Consider the following 19,915-nt stretch of genomic DNA (forward strand, 5'->3'; position numbering starts at 1 on the left):
AAACAGCCAATCATGTGGCAGCAGAGCAGTGCACAGATCATACAGGTACTGTCCAGCTGCTTCAGATAATGTTCACATCAGCCATCAGAATGAGGGAAACATGTGGTCATCGTGATTTTGACGGGCTGATTACACATGATTGGCTGATAATTGAATGAATGAAGAAGTTCCTAATCCAGTGCTGAATGTATGACATATACACAGTCAGTGGTTCAGCACATCCGTGGCTCATCACACAGCTTATGGGTTCTTGTTGTAATGGAGGGTCTTAAGGAGACCTGGGGCTCCATTTTGCTGCTGCTGTTGTTAGTTTGCTACTGGTTAATTGACCTACAAGCCTCCTAAGAGTGTTGTCCAGGGCAGGCTGCTGGAGGTGGCAAAGCTTTAAAAGCTGTTTAGAAGCTATGTTTAAGCAAGAGGAGCTACAATCGTTGATTCTGTCGTTGCATCCTATGATAGTTGTTTAATCTAAGCAACATTTTCCAAGCCTCTTTAGAAGCAGGATGAGATTTATAATCTGTTTGATTTTATAATTGTTGAATGCTTCAGTCCCAGTTCCAGCCTAGGAGTAGAGTTTGAGTAACAATAAACCCTCAGTCTCTTTCATCTCTAAAGAAATTACCACACATTTTGAATGTTCCCTAATTGTTGCCAAGCTTTGAAAATTCAAACAGAACTATTCAATAAATGAGAGGCTATACTTTCAAAATGTACATAAATATATACACACACAATAACAGACCAAGAATTAGTTTCCTTATAAAAATATTTTATTAGTTTACTGTGCAGAAATATGTACAGTAGTTCTTTAAAAACTGCTGCTCTTTAAAATGAGCTGTTTTGCTTTCTAGCTCCTTACTTAAGATGAGCATCTAAAAGTAACTATCTTGCTCAGACTACTCAGTAGTACTACTACTACTAACTACTAATACACAGCTAACATCATCACATCACACAGTATTCTGTAATCCAAAGTGATTCTGTATCTAAAAATAGTACAAATGATTGGAATTGTATATTTTCCTACCAAAGCCTGCAGCATACAAAACGTAGAAACATTTGGTCTAAACCTGGCTATGTAATGAAGAAAGTGACAGTTACCACTTTCATGAATCTAACACTGACAGTACACAAGGCACTGAATGACAGGTTCACTGAACAACAGAAATCAGCCTCATACATCATTTCTGCTCTAAACATGCTTTTGTGTCCTCTTGGCCTAATGACAGCATCCGTCCTGTCAGGTAAGTGTTTCACCAGTCTCTGAGATACTTCCTGTCCACTCGTCCTTTGATTAGATGCCACTCATAAGTGTCTGTTTCAGCATTTCACTGCTGATCCTGACTGAGAACTGAGACTGAGGTGGTGGTGTTGGTTAGATGGAGCGCTCCAGAGTTCCATCATCCAGCTGGTGAACTGGTCACACTCAGATTTGGACCTGTGCCCTCTATAGTGGTCATTCTAAAATGTGTGTGTGTGTGTGTGTGTGTGTGTGTGGGGGGGGGGGGGGTACAGAGTCAGAGGAACTGTGGACTAAAGCAGACAGGAACTCTCTGATAGACAGGTGTGATCCTCACTTGACAGCCCTGTTATAAAGACCAGGAGATGTGGAACCAAGTGGCACTGTGTGATTCTCAGTCCAGATTTCAGTATTCTCAGTGTAAACACACTCAGTCTGCGCTCAGTTTCTTCAGTGTGTCCAGAAGATTAGCATCAGCCATTCAGGGCCAGAGCTTAAGAAGCTTTTAGGCACTGTCACTGCTTTCACCCGGCACTGTTTAACGGAGGGTCCGTGGGCAAGGTTTATGGTGGATGGTTAGTTGTCTAGAACTGTAGCCGGACAGACCAAGCCCAACGGCGCCCAACAGGATGGCCAAATGCGGAGTCGTGCGCACATCTCTCACCTCCAAACTCTGCACAGCCTGGGTCTGGGACAAATAAACACATTTGTTTTTATACAGTGTCAGGACATGGGATCACATCAGCCTTGGGAACTCATGAACATAGTAAAATAGTTTAACTGTGTACCATATTCCATTTTCAAGCTCTAAAAGGGTTTGATAGTGAAATACTAACATTTCTGTTTAGTCTAAGAATAGGTTTAATTCATGTCAATGAAACTGATCCTGTATGCATTATATATGTATGTATGTGCTACACATAGTATACATGTGTAAATATCTTTATGTAATAACTGACTTACAATAAATGTTACATTTTTTTCCAAATATTTATATATTTGCATAACAGCCTATATGTAACACATTGTCTCAAAAAGTTAAACATGAAAATGAAACATGAATTTAACAAGGAAACAACATTAGTTTAAAAACTAATAGTAATATTAAATTTAATACATGCACTCAGTGTATAATACATCTGTTTCTGCAAACCACATTAACAACCCAAACCCCTTTCAGTACTTCCGCCTTCCTCCTCTGATCTTCATAAGGAGACCCCACCCCCAGACAGTCACCAGTCACCACCGCTGCTCCCCAGTTCAACTCCTGACATTCATTCAAGTTCCTCCACTCAATTTAGGTTATTAGTCTACTTTGCTGGCCTTGCCTTTGAGCTGTTAACCTGGTTAACCCTTTACTGTCATTTTTTTACCATCTCACTACAATACATTGAGCTATTAGTCCTTAAACATTGGCTGGGATAATCCAGAAGGCATATTTTAAATCTAACATATAAACTCATAAAATAAGCAACCCAGGTGATTGGCTGTTGTATAAGAACTGATTTTCACACCACACACCACATAGCAATCACATTATAAGCATATCAGAGGAGCATTTGACTACTAAATGTGAATCAAATCTTATTATGCTACAGTCCATATATATTTTACTCTAATCTAATTTTTTTATAAATGGTTTCCATGTAAAGATTGACTGACAGTGGTTCATTCTGTGTTGTGTTCAAATCTCGACGCTAGATGTGTACTCTGTCCTGACTGGATAAAAAATATATGCATGCGATATTTTTATACTATAACAGATTTCCTAAAACCAGATTTTGAAAAAAATGTATTGCCTTGCGTACAGAATCTCAACGTATTGAATCATAACCCCTGTATTGTTAATAAAAAATGTTTTAACAGAACCATATAAAAGAGGGTTTCCATTAAAGATACCCATTTTTAACCCTTTTTAAGAGTGTAGCCATATGAAATGACCAGGTGTAAACGGGATCTCTGCTTACCTTCATATATCTGAAGTATCCAGGAGAAATTCTGGGCAGACGGAAAAACATCTTAGCTGTCTCCATGACTGTGGCTTAAGAAATAGGAGCTACAGGTGTCGGAATGAAGCACTCAGGTCAGTTAATGAAATGGTACTGTGGCTTAACATCACCAACTTAAAGTATCTATATAGAGCCTCTTTTAATGAGTTAATCCCCCACGTGGTTGAGCTGCGTGTGACAGATTGCTGAGGTGTGGAGATAAGCTGTTCTTTCCCCCCACAATCACAAACAAATGACACAAACAGGGTCACTGAAGAGCAGTCCGTCTATAGGACGCATGTTGTCTGTGGAAACAGCGAGGAGGCCGCCAAGACAGTGTTAGGATTTTGATCTGAAATCTAGGGTGCTTAGCCTTACTGGATCAGATTTACTGTTACTTAATCCCAACACGTCTATCTGTGAAACGACTTTAATAGACAGTGATTGTCTCATATCATTGGGCTTTGGCGTTTTTGAACTGAGATGTTTCAGATGTCTAGATGAATCTGGACTGCTGTAGATGACTCTAGATCAGTGGTCCCCAACCCTGGTCCTAGAGGACCTCATTCCCTGTCCATTTCAGGGTTTACCATGCTCCCAACATACCTGATTTAGCTTACCAGACACTTAACAAGTCCTTCCTTAGTTGAAGGTAGAGTATTATAGCAAACCAACAAAATGTGTAGGACAGGGTACCACTCGGAACCACTGATCGATGACTCATCATACATTACATGATCATACTACATTAATATCCACAATGGTTCTATGGAGATTAATTCCTGTAAATAGATCATTACTATACATTATTTGTCCTCAAATAACCTCATGTTGGGGGCAAATCTGTGGAATATTAAACACAAATTGTATTTTCTAACCATTTCTTGTCTAGTATAGAGCATTTATATCTGCATTGTAAACATTATTATAGCATGTAAAAAAAAATGATTGAACCTTTGACTGGCCTCTTCTTCAGTCAGACTAACCCTGAGCTTTTAAGAAGGACTGTCCTTCCTGACATGAGAGTAACTATTTTTAAACCAGCAGCTGAGAAGAAACATCTCCTGTTCAGATCAAGCCAGCAAAAATCTCCAAATGTAGCCAATCAGCCAAGACTTGTTTGGCTTTTTCCCTGGAGCCATGCTTTTAATGTAGCTAATACGAAAAGAAAGCTTCTACCCTACCAATCAGCATGATGCTAACTGAATGTCTAAATCATCACAAACTCACCTTTTCAGTCATTTCACACATTATTTAGTCATTTCTAACAGACCTGTGGTTTCTGGTGCTGTATGAAGCATCGTTATCTATAAACATGGACAAGATATAAAAGTATTGCTCATACATAAGTATGTGTTTGGTGAGTGGGGTTTGGTGTGACACTGGGGTTCACTGTAGAGAAACTCGCAGTTGCCATGACAACACAAATATAGACATTTTATTTACTATCCAACAATTTCTTTTTTTCTTAAAATACCATTTGTGTATCTGTCAGTTCTGTAAAGTCTGTATTAGACCTAAATCTGCTCAACACTATGGTCAAACATATTCATAACACTAAACATATTAGTGTAATAGCTTTATATGATGTGGTTTATGGTGAGAGTACTAAAATTTTTCAGACGTCTAGTTCCATTTATCACCACCATTAATAATTCTGACTCAGTAAGTTTCTCTAAAACTTAGTGCCTCACACCAAACCCACTCTGAATGACTCTCAAACATTTCATTTCACAGAAAATGTCATCAATTACTGCCATTCCCCTTTAAAGTGTGTGCCATGTATGGTGTATTATACATGGATGGCTTTCTAAAGTATATAGATCAAGTTATGAAATAATATGAATAGCAATATTAATATTAATAACATTTATAATCATCATCAATGTCAGATGGTTATAAGAACTGTGGAATTTTCCTAATCCACATGCACAGTCTGCATCTTCTTATCATTCAGCAAAGGTTCAACACATTATTATAGCAAGGAAGTAGCTGTTGTTTACACAGTTGGTCTAACTGATTCATAAACTCACATCATTAAATCCAATGAGCTCCAAGGCTGAAATCAGCCCTGTGTGAGTTCTTCAATCAGACCTTGTTTATAATATTGAGCATCATAGCACTGCAGTGACCTGGAACCCAGAGGACAGATAGGGATTTGTTTTTTTTTTGGCAGAACAAAAGATGCTCTCCTGCTGCCGTCCACTGTAAGACATTTACCCCCCCGGTCTGCTTTCTGATGAGATCACCACGGCTACAGTGGACGCCAGAGAGAGAGATTACTGTCCGCTGGGCTACAGGTCACTGTAATGGCTTTAAGCATTATTTATACACAACTAGACACAACTACTCCCAGATCGGTGCTTCCACCATTACAATGGACTTCATGTTGAGGAATTATGGCTTATTAGCGTTAGAGGGACTGTGGAAATCATAATAATTTACTTTCTAATGTGCTTACAGGATCTGAAGACACTGTATTTAAAAAAGAAAAATGGCGTAATTTTCATAACCATCAAATTATCATAATCAGCATAACCTGATTAAAATATCCAAACTGGAGTTACTGGCTTGGGTTCTTAAATGACAGGTTGACAGATGGCTAACAGGTGACACTGACTGACAGCTTTCAAAACCAAACATAGCCTCTGTCAGAGCATTGATCTAATAACACCTCTCAATATTTTTTGTTAACAGTGTCATCTCATTAACATTTGGATGAAATTACTAGATATATTTCATTTATTTACATTTAAGACCATACTTAAAGGTGCACGTATTTGTCACTGTACTATGAACAGCAAAATGTGTCCTCCGCATTTAACCCATCTGTGGTAGTGAACACACACACACACACACTAGTGAACTAGGGGCAGTGAGTACACACACACCCAAAGCAGTGGGCAGCCAACTCCAGCGGCCGGGGAGCAGAGAGGGTAAAGGGCCTTGCTCAATGGCCCAACAGTGGCAGCTTGCCGAGCCCGGGAATCGAACCCACAACCCTGTTATCAATAGTCTAGAGCTCTAACCGCTGAGCCACCACTGCCCAAGAAACTGGACCTTGGTCAGAAAGTGTGGGATAAGCACACTTGGTATGATCATCAAACTCAAAGGTCTAGTGACAGTCCTACACTGAAGAACATCAAATCTTAACTAAATTAAGGTGGCATAAGAACTACTGCTGGCTATTTACTACATTCTACTCAGTGTGGTACATCAACTGTGAGCAAGTGTAATGGTTTGTGCATAGCATTTGGTAGATTAGCTATAGCTCTTATCACTGAACAAGAAAACACACAGGTTTCAGGTGTTAAAAAAGCCCAACCCCAGCTGAAACAGATACCTTGATTGATTTTCTATGTTGAATTTATCAGCCTGTGTTTTAGAAAGAACTGTCTGTGCAGTTTGTAGAGATTGGACTTTTTATGTAAGCTCACTGAACTCAATCAAAAACTTGCAGGGTATCAATAGAGCAAATGCCCACTCACCCCCACTTTTCTGGCAGTCATGCCTGAACATCAGGCTCCAGCCTACAGAATTGTAAAGTTTAGTGCTTTCTCTTATTTAAAACATCTATATTTCGCTCCTTACCAAGGCTTACATGAGCTACTACAGAACTCAGCTTTTTAGGCTTTATAGAACATGAACTTTGGTCTCCGTCTTCACGCAGTAAGAAATTGGACATTAAATTATAGATGCAATATGTACATAACCTGCAGAAATCAACCTGCACATGTTCACTGAATTGTGGATTAACACCAGCCTGCACAGGCTCTTCTACCTCCAGGACATTCTTTACCAGCAGAGAGCAGATGTGGCATTTATACAATCGCAATTTGTGCTTCAACAAAATTCCCCTCAATTACAAGATGCTCAATTACAGAATTTATTCCATTGGAACCGAAAGCTGGACACTTGGACCTGAACAACTGTCTGGCTCTGATAAGCACATCAGCACATCTCTCAAACATGCCACTGAGGAAAAGCAAATAATGAGTGTTGTTTCTTCCAAAAAGTTTAATTGCAGATCTATTTACAACAAATGATCATAAGCAATATTCAGTTATTCAAAGAGGCAAATTGATCAAATTGTAAATTAGGCAACGTACCGAAGCAAATTAATAAAACAGGAGGAACAAATTATATAAAGTCCAAAACCGTTCATAAAACTCATCTTGAAAAAGAATGTCAACATTTTTTATTCAGAGATATGAATGTGAATTGATAAATTAAAAATAAATAGGCAACTACCAAACTATTTGTAAAATGCCAAAATACCAAACAGCAATGAAACATCAAACCATACATTCAGTTTTACGATCCTGCATGCTGTCATTTGTTTATAAAAGAATCGACCAAATAAACAACCAAAACATGGTTCAGAACAGGAACGAGTTCCTATTTAAATGAGGCATATGTTTATATATCAATATATGTATATTTCCGTTTACAAATAATAAATATTTGGCATTAATTCATCCTCATTATTGATATATTAACTATTCAAAAACGTCTGAATCTAAACGACTGTTTTCAGAGAGTCGTCCTCTCACTGTTCATTCCACAGTTCATGAGAGGTCTTGCTTTTTTCTAACCACAACACATCAAATGTCTTTTCCAACAAAGTTAAAGAAAAGCCCTCTCCCCAGCGGAGTACGTCGGAGAAGAGAAAACGAGAACAAACATAACATTTCTCCCAGCGGATATGATTCGCAAGTGAGGGCAAAACAGGGGAGAAAAAAAAAAAATACAGGAAACTCTATACAATCTGCCTAGAACCCCAGCTGGACTGTCAGATTGGAAAACTATCACAGCCTGGCCTCAGACCAGAGCAAAACCAGCATTTCTGCTCTTCTGTAGGAACTCTTTCTGAGGTCTCCAGAAAAGCCAGGATACTGATTTCCCTCTGAGTCTGTCATGGGCCGAGTGTATCGTGAAACTCTTCAGTAAAGGTTATTGCTAATCAGGCAGTGGGGCGTTAGTCAGTGCCCGAGCCTTTGGACTCCTGAACACGTCCACTCAGCTGTCTATAACCACTTTCAGTGTCATACATTAATTCATTTGTCAGGTTATTTATGAAAAAAACAAACAAACAGATAAAACATGAAAAACAGATGTAAAAGAAAACTGCTCAAAGTTTGAAGAATGTTGGTCCCAATTTATATTAAGTGTCCATAATAACTGTGTAGTTATTAACAAATTAACAATCCACATAATTTCAGTGCAACTACTTTTGCTGTACTGCTGTTAGAGATGCTTTACTGTGCTAAAGCTTGCACATGTGTATTAGCTTCAGTTTTGACTCATGCAATTACATATGTGTACATCCACATCTATAAAAAGAAAGAGATTCATATGAATATAATTTCCCTCATTTCATTACCCATGTATAATCACATAAGACAGAATATGCTGTTTTAAATATCCAGACACTTGTAATTACAAGCCAAAACTAAAGCTGATTCACATGTGTATTCAAATAAGCTGTACTACTATAAAACCACCAGTTACTTTGATGTTACAAAGTTATTACACCTAATATTAACTAGGACCAAAATGTTTTTATTTGGATTTTTTATAAACAGATGATGTGATTTTAATCTGTGCTCCACCCATACAAACGTTCTGGCATAGCTTCTGTTGCAAGATTTTTTACAGAACTCCTGTACAAATCCCATTCAACCGACACAGGAAATTAGGGTACAGCAGTTAACTTCATGTTATTTGAGTTGAATAAACCCAGTTTGAGTGCTAATTATAACATTAAGTCTTCTTTAGGTTAACAATTTTGACAATTCAGTGAGAAACTGTACCAGTTTTGTAGAAGAAAATCCCTCATTTCAGATCATGTTTTGCATGTGCAGTGTGTAGTGTGAGCCTGTTGATAGATCAAGAGTAGTTTGGTTTTTTTGGGTGGGCTGGTTAGCTAACATTGCATGGTGGCAGACTCTTGTCATTTCCCTCCCACTTAGTTTTAGTAAACAAAAGTAGTTTACTAAAGCTTTCTGAGACTTAAACTGGTGTAAAATATTGCTTTTGTTCACCAAACCTATTAATTGAACTTCATACTGTTTAATTCATTGGAATACAACCAGTTGAAATGCTTGTTCACACAGACGTTAGACATGATTAGTAGTATGAACTGATGAACCACTTTTGGTACTGGAAACTCAACATTACGATGCCAGTGTCATAGATGAACCACTGTTGGAACCAAAAACGTGAACCTTGAAAATGACAAGAACCTTTCAAAGCTTCAATCAACTTTCAAGTGCGTATCTCAAAGCTATATGAATAAATGGCATTTTTACACTGAATTGTGCCACGGTTTCTCATTTGGTTGACGCAGCGACCGTTTGTGGGCGGAGCATGGACTATTGGACATGGTCTATTAGACATGTGTGAGATATACTGTGTGAGTGAGGTGTTGATTGTCCAGATTGAAATGATTTAAAATCCCTTGAGTCCTCTGAAATAAGGACCACATGATACGGTCTTGCCAGCAGTCATAACGTAACAGGAACTGTAATGACTGTTGATGGCATTCACACAGAGTCACTCACACATCAAAGGGGTGTTAGAAAAGTGTAATCAATAAATCTGTACAGGTCTGAATCAAATATATATTTATATATCACTGTGATGGATTAAGCACCAGTCATTTTTAGGGGTCCATGGACAACTGCCCCAAGATTATCCCCTTAAAAAAAGAAACAAGAAAAAAACAAAACAATATATTCACTCGTTTATATGGGTGACAGCAGACAAAACAATAGCATCACTGAGAGAACAATAACTCAGATTCCGAAAGTAGGGATTGGAAATTAACCGGTTTATTCTAGATTAAAGGGGGGGAAGAACCACAGTTGAGGACTGAATCTTTATGGGCACGCTTTGAGCAAATAGTAAGAAAGAATAAATGGCTGAAAATGTGACTTTGTGAAATCTTTGGAGTGGAAATAGTGGCTTAAATTGGTTATTCTGCTTGTTTTGGGCATCCCAAGTTCCTTGGCTGAGAGGATACATTTTGTCACTGTTGGAACAAAGTCTTACTGGAGATGGAAAAACCATTCTTTACCCTTAATGGAGGCTAAGCAATAGGAAATGATCTCCTATTCTAATATTTTAGGAATAAGTTTTGTTAGTCAGTGTAAGCTGTCAGCAGGATCTCACAAAAACAAATTCAGCCAATCCATCAGAAAGTTTTAGGGTGTGTTTATACTCGCCAGCTTTGGTGTGATTGCTCTGTTAGTGCGGTTTGTTAGAGTAAGTGTAAACACTACCTTTCGAAATCTGGTGCGGACCAACAAGCAGTCTTGGTCTGTTTCTAAGCAAACTCTGGTGTAGTTTGTTTAAAGTATGAACCCAATACGAACCAAAGGCATCTAACCGAATCAAGCGCAGAGTATCAACCCTGCCTGCTTGCAAAGTCGTGCCATCCATATCCGCCCACCTGATCAGGGGTCTCTGTGCAAACCTGCCCACGTTTCTGTGCTTAAGTTTAGCAGGGCTGTGTTTCAAACCACACACTACAACACAACACAGTATTTCAACACTAGCCACCATTAGAACTGCATTCATTAGAGCAGTTGTCTCAGTAAAAATAAGTTGAGATGCAGACACAGTTCCGTTAAATTTTACAGCTTAATTTAAGTTGATTTTAAGTCATTTTTTGCGTCTCATATCACCTTTTCCTTTTTGGTTCCATTGCAAATGTCAGTATGAATGCAAAGCAAACCAGAACTAAAATGTAACAATGTTCTTGCTTGGTCTGGACCAAGGAAACTAGAATGCAAATATAAACACACCCTTACTGCTGAAGCTCGGCTAGGAGTTGGTTTATCAGCCAAATCTTTTCCCATGACTGGATTTCAGTGAAATCCACTGAAATCTGTCTCGCTCTCAACAGTCCTTAAGGACTTGGCTGAAGTATAGATGTGCTCCCTGAGACATCATCACACACACTGCATGTTTGGACTAGTATAAATACTCAGTTCTCTGACAGGACTGGGTTGCACAGCTCTTGCATAAGGAAAGTAATTTGGCTTGCACTTTGATTTGTCAGTGATTGGTCAGTTGAGGGGTGTTCCACCCTCCCTATGTGGTATTAAAGCAGACAGTCTGAGATCATAACAGATTTTAGGCTTTGGAGATGTGTTTTTAACGACTGAAATCAGATGCTCTGATAAAGGCTCGATCCACAGCTCTGTTTTTTTTTTTTGAATTTTTGGGCCATTAATCTCTGTTTGCATATTCTGTGTATCTGTCCAGACCATCTTTTTGGCCATTCAAGACACAGGCTTTGACCTAGAATGTTGGGGCATTCAGGCATATGAAGCCTGTAGGGACATAGCAACAGGATTGTGCTATATTGTACTGTGTGAAAGTGTATGTTGTCTTGTTGACTTCCATGTTAGCTGGCTGTGAGTGTGTTAGCTTAGGGCTAGAGCACTAGATCAGCTTGCTATAAAGCACTGTGTGTTTTCTGAATATTGTACAGTCAATACTAAATTCTCTAATAATCTGAAAATGAAACCAATTGACAAATAATGTAAGGCACATTTTCAGCCATGGAGGAAATAAACTCACATACTGAATGTTGCGAATGGACACACCCTAGAAGCTTATGTGATTACAAATGGAACAATTCTAGCTGTCATTGAGCTCTGCTATATCATCTTGATTCAGCAGCAGTGAATGGAGACACCAAACCCTTTCTTGTGTATCTGGTAGTGCCTGTCATTAAGTACTACTGAATTACAAACAGGACGAAACAGATGGAACCTCCTCAAGCTGACCAACCACTGCAGGAAAGTATACAGATCAGGATGTTTGTTGATATTTACTCAAAAGCTGTGCACTTGTGTGGCTAACATTAATTAATTTATATAAATCACTGATTTATAGAGCACAGAGTAATAGTGTTTCCTCTCCAGTATACACAACAGGAAGGATGGAGGACTGCTGCCAACTAAGGCTCGGATCATATGCATGTAGCATTTTACTTTGACCAGAGAGAGAATGTTTTTTCAAGTCTTCTGGTGGTAGAACAATAGTCTTCTGGTGGTAGTCCTACTGTAACTTATTGAATGTGTATATTTGGTTGCCGAATAATGGCCAGATAATCTAGACAGTTCATAAAAAATAAACAGTACATAAAAAACATTTGGGACGACTATTATTATATCCGACACATCACTGCTCACTTCATCCATCTACAGAGTGCCTAGGGCCTTTCTCAGTGGAACGACCACCCGAAACGAGACTACAGGTGGGCACAGAAAAATGACCATGTTGCACACTTGTAACTTGATTTACATATTTCTCGTTTTTGGATAGAAACGTCTTTAATATAAGTTCCTCTCTCCCTCTGGCTCACTGAAGCTAAGCCTCTACTCAGCTGTTGAGCTGCTGCATAGGACAAAGGCATGACAAAGTGCTCAGGTTTGCCTTGAACTGATCCTTAGCCTTAGTTCAGCAAAACCAAGGACTAAGGAGTGATATGACTGAGTGTCTGCCCATGGTATGATTCACTATTGCACTTTCTGGCAGTACTGGCACCGCGACGAAACATGGACACTGATGAAGCAACAGGGCTTCACACACACACACATACATCCAGACCCACACAGATACACACCTACAGGGGACAGACGCAGAGTGGTGTAAACCTGTAGCCCTAATGAGTCTGCAAGAGTAGCAGCCAGATAAGAGTCAGTACTCAACAACATACTTTCATTCAAACTCCCTGTCCCAAACATGCACATACACACACGCACACACACACACACACACACACACACACACACACACACACACACACACACACACACATTCAAACACCCTTAATGTACTTCACTGCAACTCAAAGCAAATCTGCATCAATGTTAGTCAGTTAAACTCAAAATAACACATCAGTATGAAACCAGTATAAAAAGGTAAATGAACACAAACTAAACTAATCAATACTTAGCAGCGTCTAGGGCTGGGCGACATGTCCAATATTAACAATACATCTGTAAACACTTTTGAGAAATACAAAAGTAGCCAACATTGCAGTGATCATCTGTGCCTCATCGATCACAGAAAGAAGTCTTTTAAAAGTCGTCATGTTGTTGTAGACTGATAGACCCCGTCTACACCTGGTCTCTGCATGTCAGTAGTATCTGGATTGAAATCTGACAGCTGTGTGGGACGGAATATGCAAATTCGCTCATTGTGCGGCATTCGCTACTGGTGTTTCGGTTGTACTAGGAGGTGTTTTGGTTGACAAATGCTTCTTGGAGAAACAGATGTGTTCACACTGCTGTAATGTGGCTCAAATGAGTCTCAGACCACCTCCTGAAGTGATTTGAGTGACGGGATTTGTATCTGGTTTAAAAGCTTTTTTGGTGCATCTACACATTTTTATGTAGCTTTATGTGGCTTAAATGCAGCTAAGTTCAGTGTGCATCTCCAAAGTTAATATGGTTACTTTACAATTTTGGTGCAGAAGAATCTGAAGGAATCAGATAACTAAGCCTCATTAGCAAATCCAGCTAAGCAGATAACACTACTGCTTTACACCCCGTGAAGCAGGGTTCAATAATGCATATGCTTGGCACCAATGTTTATGTCCTATCACATTGCCTTTCATAAAGACTATGTAATCGAATATCAATATCAAAGGTTTAAGAATATATAGATATACATTTTAACCATGTCGCCTAGCCCTGCCAGCATCTCCATTAAACAATGTCAGCCAGAGAGGATCCAAACCACCAACCCAACTGAATCCCATCTGTAAAGCAAAGACAAATTTTGTTACAAGCCTAAACAAAAACTAGATCAAAACTTGTAAATGTAAACTATTGCCTAGTATGACATGATAAGCAGAAATCAATAAAAAGGCTCAGTTATAGCACAAACCCTTCCACAGCCCTTATACCCCATCATTACAAGTCACACGAGTGGCCACATTTCACAGTGCAGTATCTGGCACTCAGTGACTTGTCCACTCTATAACTCCACTCGACCACTTTAAAAGTCCTCACTGTCTATTTTAAGGCACCAAAGGATATTTCCATCATTAATAACTTAAGTTTCTATTCACATGAAATGAACAACACATAGTATGCTATGCAACAGTAATTATTATTTTAAAACATCAGTAAAATGTGATATATTAACACAAATATGACAACACTACCTCTGCAACGACTTTTTTCATAACTAACAGAAAGCATTTAGCAGAAACTTTATAATATCATAATTTCAGCAAATGATGAAAATGGTCAATGTGGGATGTTTTTGCAGAGTAAACCGACTGGAAAAATGGGACTTGGCTGTATAAAAGTGTGCTCGCAACAGCACTCTGCACAGTAAACAGGTAAATGTGTGGCCCAAGCATCTGGTTAAATCTCAGCAAATTAAACACTATATTAAATATACAAACTGTGTAAAATAAGCTGTACATAAAAGGAATTTTTTAGCAGCTTTGGGGGACCTGTCAATATATATATTGTGTTCAGGGAATCTATTGTAAATCTATGGGGGAAAGGGGATATACACATAAATAGAATTTTTATATTTGGTCTGAAAATTGTTCTTTCACCGTTGGGCCTCTAGTTTAACAAAAGAAAACAAAGATTACTCAGACCTTCATCATTTTTATGAGCTAGAGTTTTTTTTTTTTTTTAAAGAAACATTTACTGCTGTTTTTACTTCACTGCAGTGCTTAACAGTAGATTTAAGACTGAGACTGGGGCAAATGTCCAATTAATTATGCTCCTTACAAAGTGGCAGGGCTATGTGTAAAAGCACTGTGGGTCTCCTATATAGTACAGTCAGTGCAGAAGTAAATACCCAGGAATTGAGTGGGTATCTTGCTCATTCTGCACTTTGACCTTAGTCATTGTTTCAAATGAGTTCAAATCCAGTTAGCTCTTAGAGTCCAGAGCTAAAAGGAGCTTTCAACACTGCTGAATTACTGTTGTTTAAGCCTCTAAGCCAGAGGTGGGCAAACAAGGGACAGAGTCCAGGATAGTTTGCTGATTTCCCTGCTCCAACACACCTGCTTTACCTGCCAGTTAACAGGTGAGATGAAACAGGTGTACTTGAGCAGAAAAAGAACATACAGGAATCTGGCCCTCCGGGACTGGCGTTTTCCATCCCTGCTCTAAGCCTAGTGTGCAAAGTCTAAAACTATCTAAAGAGAGAGATGTGCTGATGATCATGGGCACTGCTCTTACTTTTACTTTCATGTGTAATTTACTCTCCATACTATTATTTTAACATTTAAAGAGTTTTACTGTTGTTAAACTGCAGGCCTTTGTAGAACTACTCTTCGGTAAAGTAGTTAAAAATGAACTTATGTACTTAAAAACTGAGGGATGAGCATAGTTTGAATAGTTCTTTGATTTCACGTGTAAGCTTTCTATAGCAGCAGCAGAACAGCGCTTTCATTTGTGTTCTAGGTTGAACTGGTAGAAGAGAAGAGTAAAACTCCTTTTTGCAGCAGAGGCAGTACATTCACTCATTTTTGCTAAGGATGACTTTAAGGCTGCCAGGTTAAGGAAATATCGCAGTGCCAGTTTTTTCTCTTTTCTCATTTGGCGAGCTGCTCTTGTGTATGAATGGAAGCAGCTGCTGCGCTAAAGAGGATAGTAGTTATTGTACGCAGTTCAGTACTCAGGGACTACAAAACAGACAGCTCAGCCATATCAGTGTATATTAGGGCCAAAGTACTTCAAATGCAACAGAATCACTGAAAAGACAACAACTTGGCATTGCAGCAGTTATGTGTAAGACTTAAAAACGGGAATTTCAATGATGGATTATTATAAAATCTTCAGGCAAACAATAAATGGGCTTGACTGACTAATGTACCACTGCAGCCTCCTCTATAAACGCCATGAGACTCAAAAAAAAGGGGTAAATATTCTACAATTTTCTAGCAAGAATTCTACCCTGTTTTCTGTTAACAGCAATGCAGCAAAGAAAAGAAGTCGTATTAATCTTACATTTCGTTGAAATTACTGTGTTAAAAAAGGAATGTGGGCAAAATCCAAAAACAGCACGAGAGCAAATTTAAATGATACCAGAAAAGGTTTTTAAAAAGCCATAAAAATGCAATATAAATTGTAGGTTATGGTGCTTTTTGGCTAAAAACGTTTTTCTTATCAGTGTCATGCTGTCTTTTATCAGATCCACTAGTTTTGGTCACAGGGTTAACTGTCACAGCATGGACAATTAATAGGGTGTTAGTTACTAAAGCAGGAGAGTAGCACTTTTAAAATGGACCCAGTATCTTTTAAAAACTATCCAGGGGACAACCGGGGGACATTGAGTCCATTGCAGAAAGGCGATCCTGAAATCTGTAAAAGATCAAAACAAGCATCTGATGAATGGCAGCTTGACAACTGAGATTTAGGTACAAGAAACAAACAAACAAACAAAAAAAAAATAATTTCTTCACCGTTATATTCAGCCATGTGTGCATGTGAACTAGCCAGTAGCATTCAAGAATGTCATGATATACCGGTACTGCCTTCAGATACATACAGGTGTCATTAAACCACTTCCCATTCAGTCTTTTATGCACACATGCCTTTTGATCTCACTTTCTTAAAGGCGACGGGGGGCTTGGCACATATTTGCACATGGATAAATGCACCTTGCACCAGAGAAAGTGTGATTATACAAAAGACCCAGTTTTCCATTTTAAACAAAGACCTCTCCTACAAACCAGAGCTTGTAATTAGAGATGCACTGAAACACCATGTTAGCGATCATCTCTATTAAAAACCCCATAGATGGATTATGGTGTTGTGCACATAAGGGCTAGGTGAGGGACCTTATTTAAGAGTATAAAGCAGCACCATATACAGTAATTGAATACTATTAAAGTGTCTTTTGCACCTGCATGTCCCAGACTACATTAGAAGTGGTAAGACCTTGAGGAAGATTGGTGTGCCAAATGCGGATTAGCATTGTATGTGATGTTCGCTAAAACAAAGAAAGAAAAAAGAAAATCTCTTCCGGTTTCATCGTTGAATGAGCTAGCGGTTTGTCGGCGAGTGTGAAGTTGTTACTGCATGACTATAGAGAGGATCCTTTTGGAATGAGAGGGGTAAACCAGTGTGGCCTGTAGAAGCAATCTCAGTAGCATTCTTTGCAATTCAACTGCAACATTATCATGTGTGTGTCAACATCAACATTTCCCTTGGAAATACAAACAGGAATCATTTGAGGTGCAAAAATGCATTGTATAATATAATGTAATATAAAATAAAATAATATAATATCAATATATTCTCTTTTCTATCTAGCATGTAGAGTCTACTGTTTGTAAAAGGATAAATAGTGTATCATTTCAAATTGAGATGATAAATGTAAAAGTTTTACTTCACTAAATTCTCAACTCTCCCTTCCCATTTCCAACCAGGTGCCTTTTTTTACTTACATGTCAACACAAGTGATATTCTGACCAACCTTCAGAACCTTAAAATTTACCTTCCAGAAGAAGCTTTAGCTGTGGCTACGTACTGCAGATGCTCTTTGTGACTCACCCTGAATGTGTTCAGAGGCACAAGCTGAGCTCTACTGGTTTCTAGTCACATCATGCACAGTCCGCCACAGCCTGCTTCTGCTGCTCCCTTTTTTTTAATCATAGAGGGCAACAACAAAATCTTGCCTAAATCTGTGAGGGGCCGCTTTGAGACCGCTGCAGAGATATTCGTACGTGCATTGAGAGAGCTGAAGAAAGCATTTAAACATGAGTAAACAGTGGGGGCCAGACTTCGTGAATGATTTCTGTATTAGCAGCACAAACAGGTGAGAGGATGATGTGGTTGGATGGAGTGTGGAGTGTGGCCTTCATAGTCGTGTCTGGGCCTCGGGGATGTAGATCTCTATACTGTCTGCCCGCTCTGTGGCCGAGTTCTGGCGGAACGATGCTGCCCGCTTGGCGGCCATCAGCCTGCGGCGGGCCTCCTGCCTCTGCCGGTCCTGCAGGTCCAGAGAGCGCTCGCGCATCATAGCCCCTCGACCTTTAGGGGGCCTCTTTGGCATTGGAGGAGGCCACTTCCTCTCCTGAGGGAGGAAATAAGAGGGAGATAGAAAGACCTCAGCAAGACCCCAGAGTTTCAATGATACCCAAAAAGGCACAAACATACTCATCAGAGGGGTTGTGTATGCGTTAGTGGTGTAGCCTGCAATTCCTTTCAGGATAGTGGAAAAATATTCTGAGTCCTGGTTAACGGTAAGGTCAGCCAATCTTATTATACCAATCAATAGGAATGTCTTGATCCTGTTCTTTGCTAATGGTCCAATCAGAGTATCTTTGTGTTGAGTACTGGCCAATACAGACCTGATCCTAGTATTATATAGGTATAAAACAAGTTATGTGGTAATTAACAGTGCAGTAAAATAACATGTATTATATGTAAATGATGTGACATGCTTGACTGATATGTTTTGTTTTTCCATTTTTTAATGACTGTTTTATAGTGTGACTGTTCTGCTCCCTGATGATTTGGCTGCCAGTCACATTAAAATGCTGTAGATTTCCTAGCGCAGTGTGTGTAAAATGGCTCAGAGTCATGGAGCTATAGCCTCTACATCCAAAAAGTGCACTGAAAATTACATATGAAGTCATGCAGCCTGAGACTGTACAGTTGATACTGTGTGACAAAGTGCCCTACATAGAGAGCAAGGAGGCATTCAAGATTCAGACTTTGATTTCATATTGCTATAAGAATTGATAGGTACTACTATTTGTTTTTCACACTGAGGTTAAACACAGATTTTAACCCAGAAGCAGTGCATGTCAATGTCAACTAGAAAACAGAACATTTCTGTGATATTTTAATAAATCTAAATTAATAAATAAAATAAATAAAACTAGATTAAACTACACACACATGTTCAGGGAACAGGAGTTCCTCAATGTAAAAATACAATGTGCAATACCCCCCCCACCACACACACATGCAATTACACATTGCACAATTTGCACACTTCCGGCAATTATTTATTATTCTCTGGTCTGTACTGTGTTGTGTTGTCTGTCCGCACTTGTTTGTTTGTGTTGCACTTGTGTCTTGTATGCACTATGTTGCACCATGGTCCTGGAGGAACGTTGTTTCGTTTCACTGTGTACTCTGTATGTAGTTGAAATGACAATAAAACCCACTTGACTTGACTTGACTTGAATTAAGAGTAAATTTGCAATTATCTGTAAATAATCTGTAAATAATATTGTTATTGCTTTTTTACTTCTATTATTTATATTGTGTATATAGTGGTAATTAAGATACATTTTTGCATCTGAGTGTCTTGCTATCCCTTTGCTGATGTGGCACTGTGAATTTCCCCATGTGGGACTAATAATAGATTATCTTATCTTATCTTATCTTAAATCCAAAATATCACACAGGTGAAGTCAATGAATGCCATTTACCTTCACATGAACAATTCTCATGGCCTAATGTGAAGTTGCACCACAGCAGCTGGTAGCCAATAAATTATGACGGACAAAAGCTAAACTAACAGAACAGGTTCATTTGATGACTGTTTGTTGACTTTTATAGACAGCATTATAAAACAATCACTGCACAAACAGTTTTAGCTCACAAAGTATAGGTGATTCATAATCAGCTGGTCTACATGTGCTTTTTTGGATTTCCACCATCATCATTTGGAGTCT

At 38.8% G+C, this 19,915-nt stretch overlaps 1 protein-coding gene across 6 annotated transcripts in view; it reads right to left on the minus strand.

The window, feature by feature from the left end:
- Positions 1–7,234: 7,234 nt before the first annotated feature.
- Positions 7,235–19,915, minus strand: part of LOC140562259 (disks large-associated protein 2-like) — a 140,704-nt gene continuing 128,023 nt past the window's right edge. For all 6 annotated transcript variants that reach the window (XM_072687757.1, XM_072687765.1, XM_072687811.1 and 3 more), the window contains one exon: positions 7,235–18,300. In XM_072687757.1, the coding sequence (XP_072543858.1) occupies positions 18,085–18,300 (216 nt within the window). In that variant the 3' untranslated portion in view covers positions 7,235–18,084. The remainder of the gene's footprint in view (positions 18,301–19,915) is intronic.

Source organism: Salminus brasiliensis, chromosome 1 (genome assembly GCF_030463535.1).
Source record: "Salminus brasiliensis chromosome 1, fSalBra1.hap2, whole genome shotgun sequence".
NCBI lineage: Eukaryota > Metazoa > Chordata > Actinopteri > Characiformes > Bryconidae > Salminus > Salminus brasiliensis.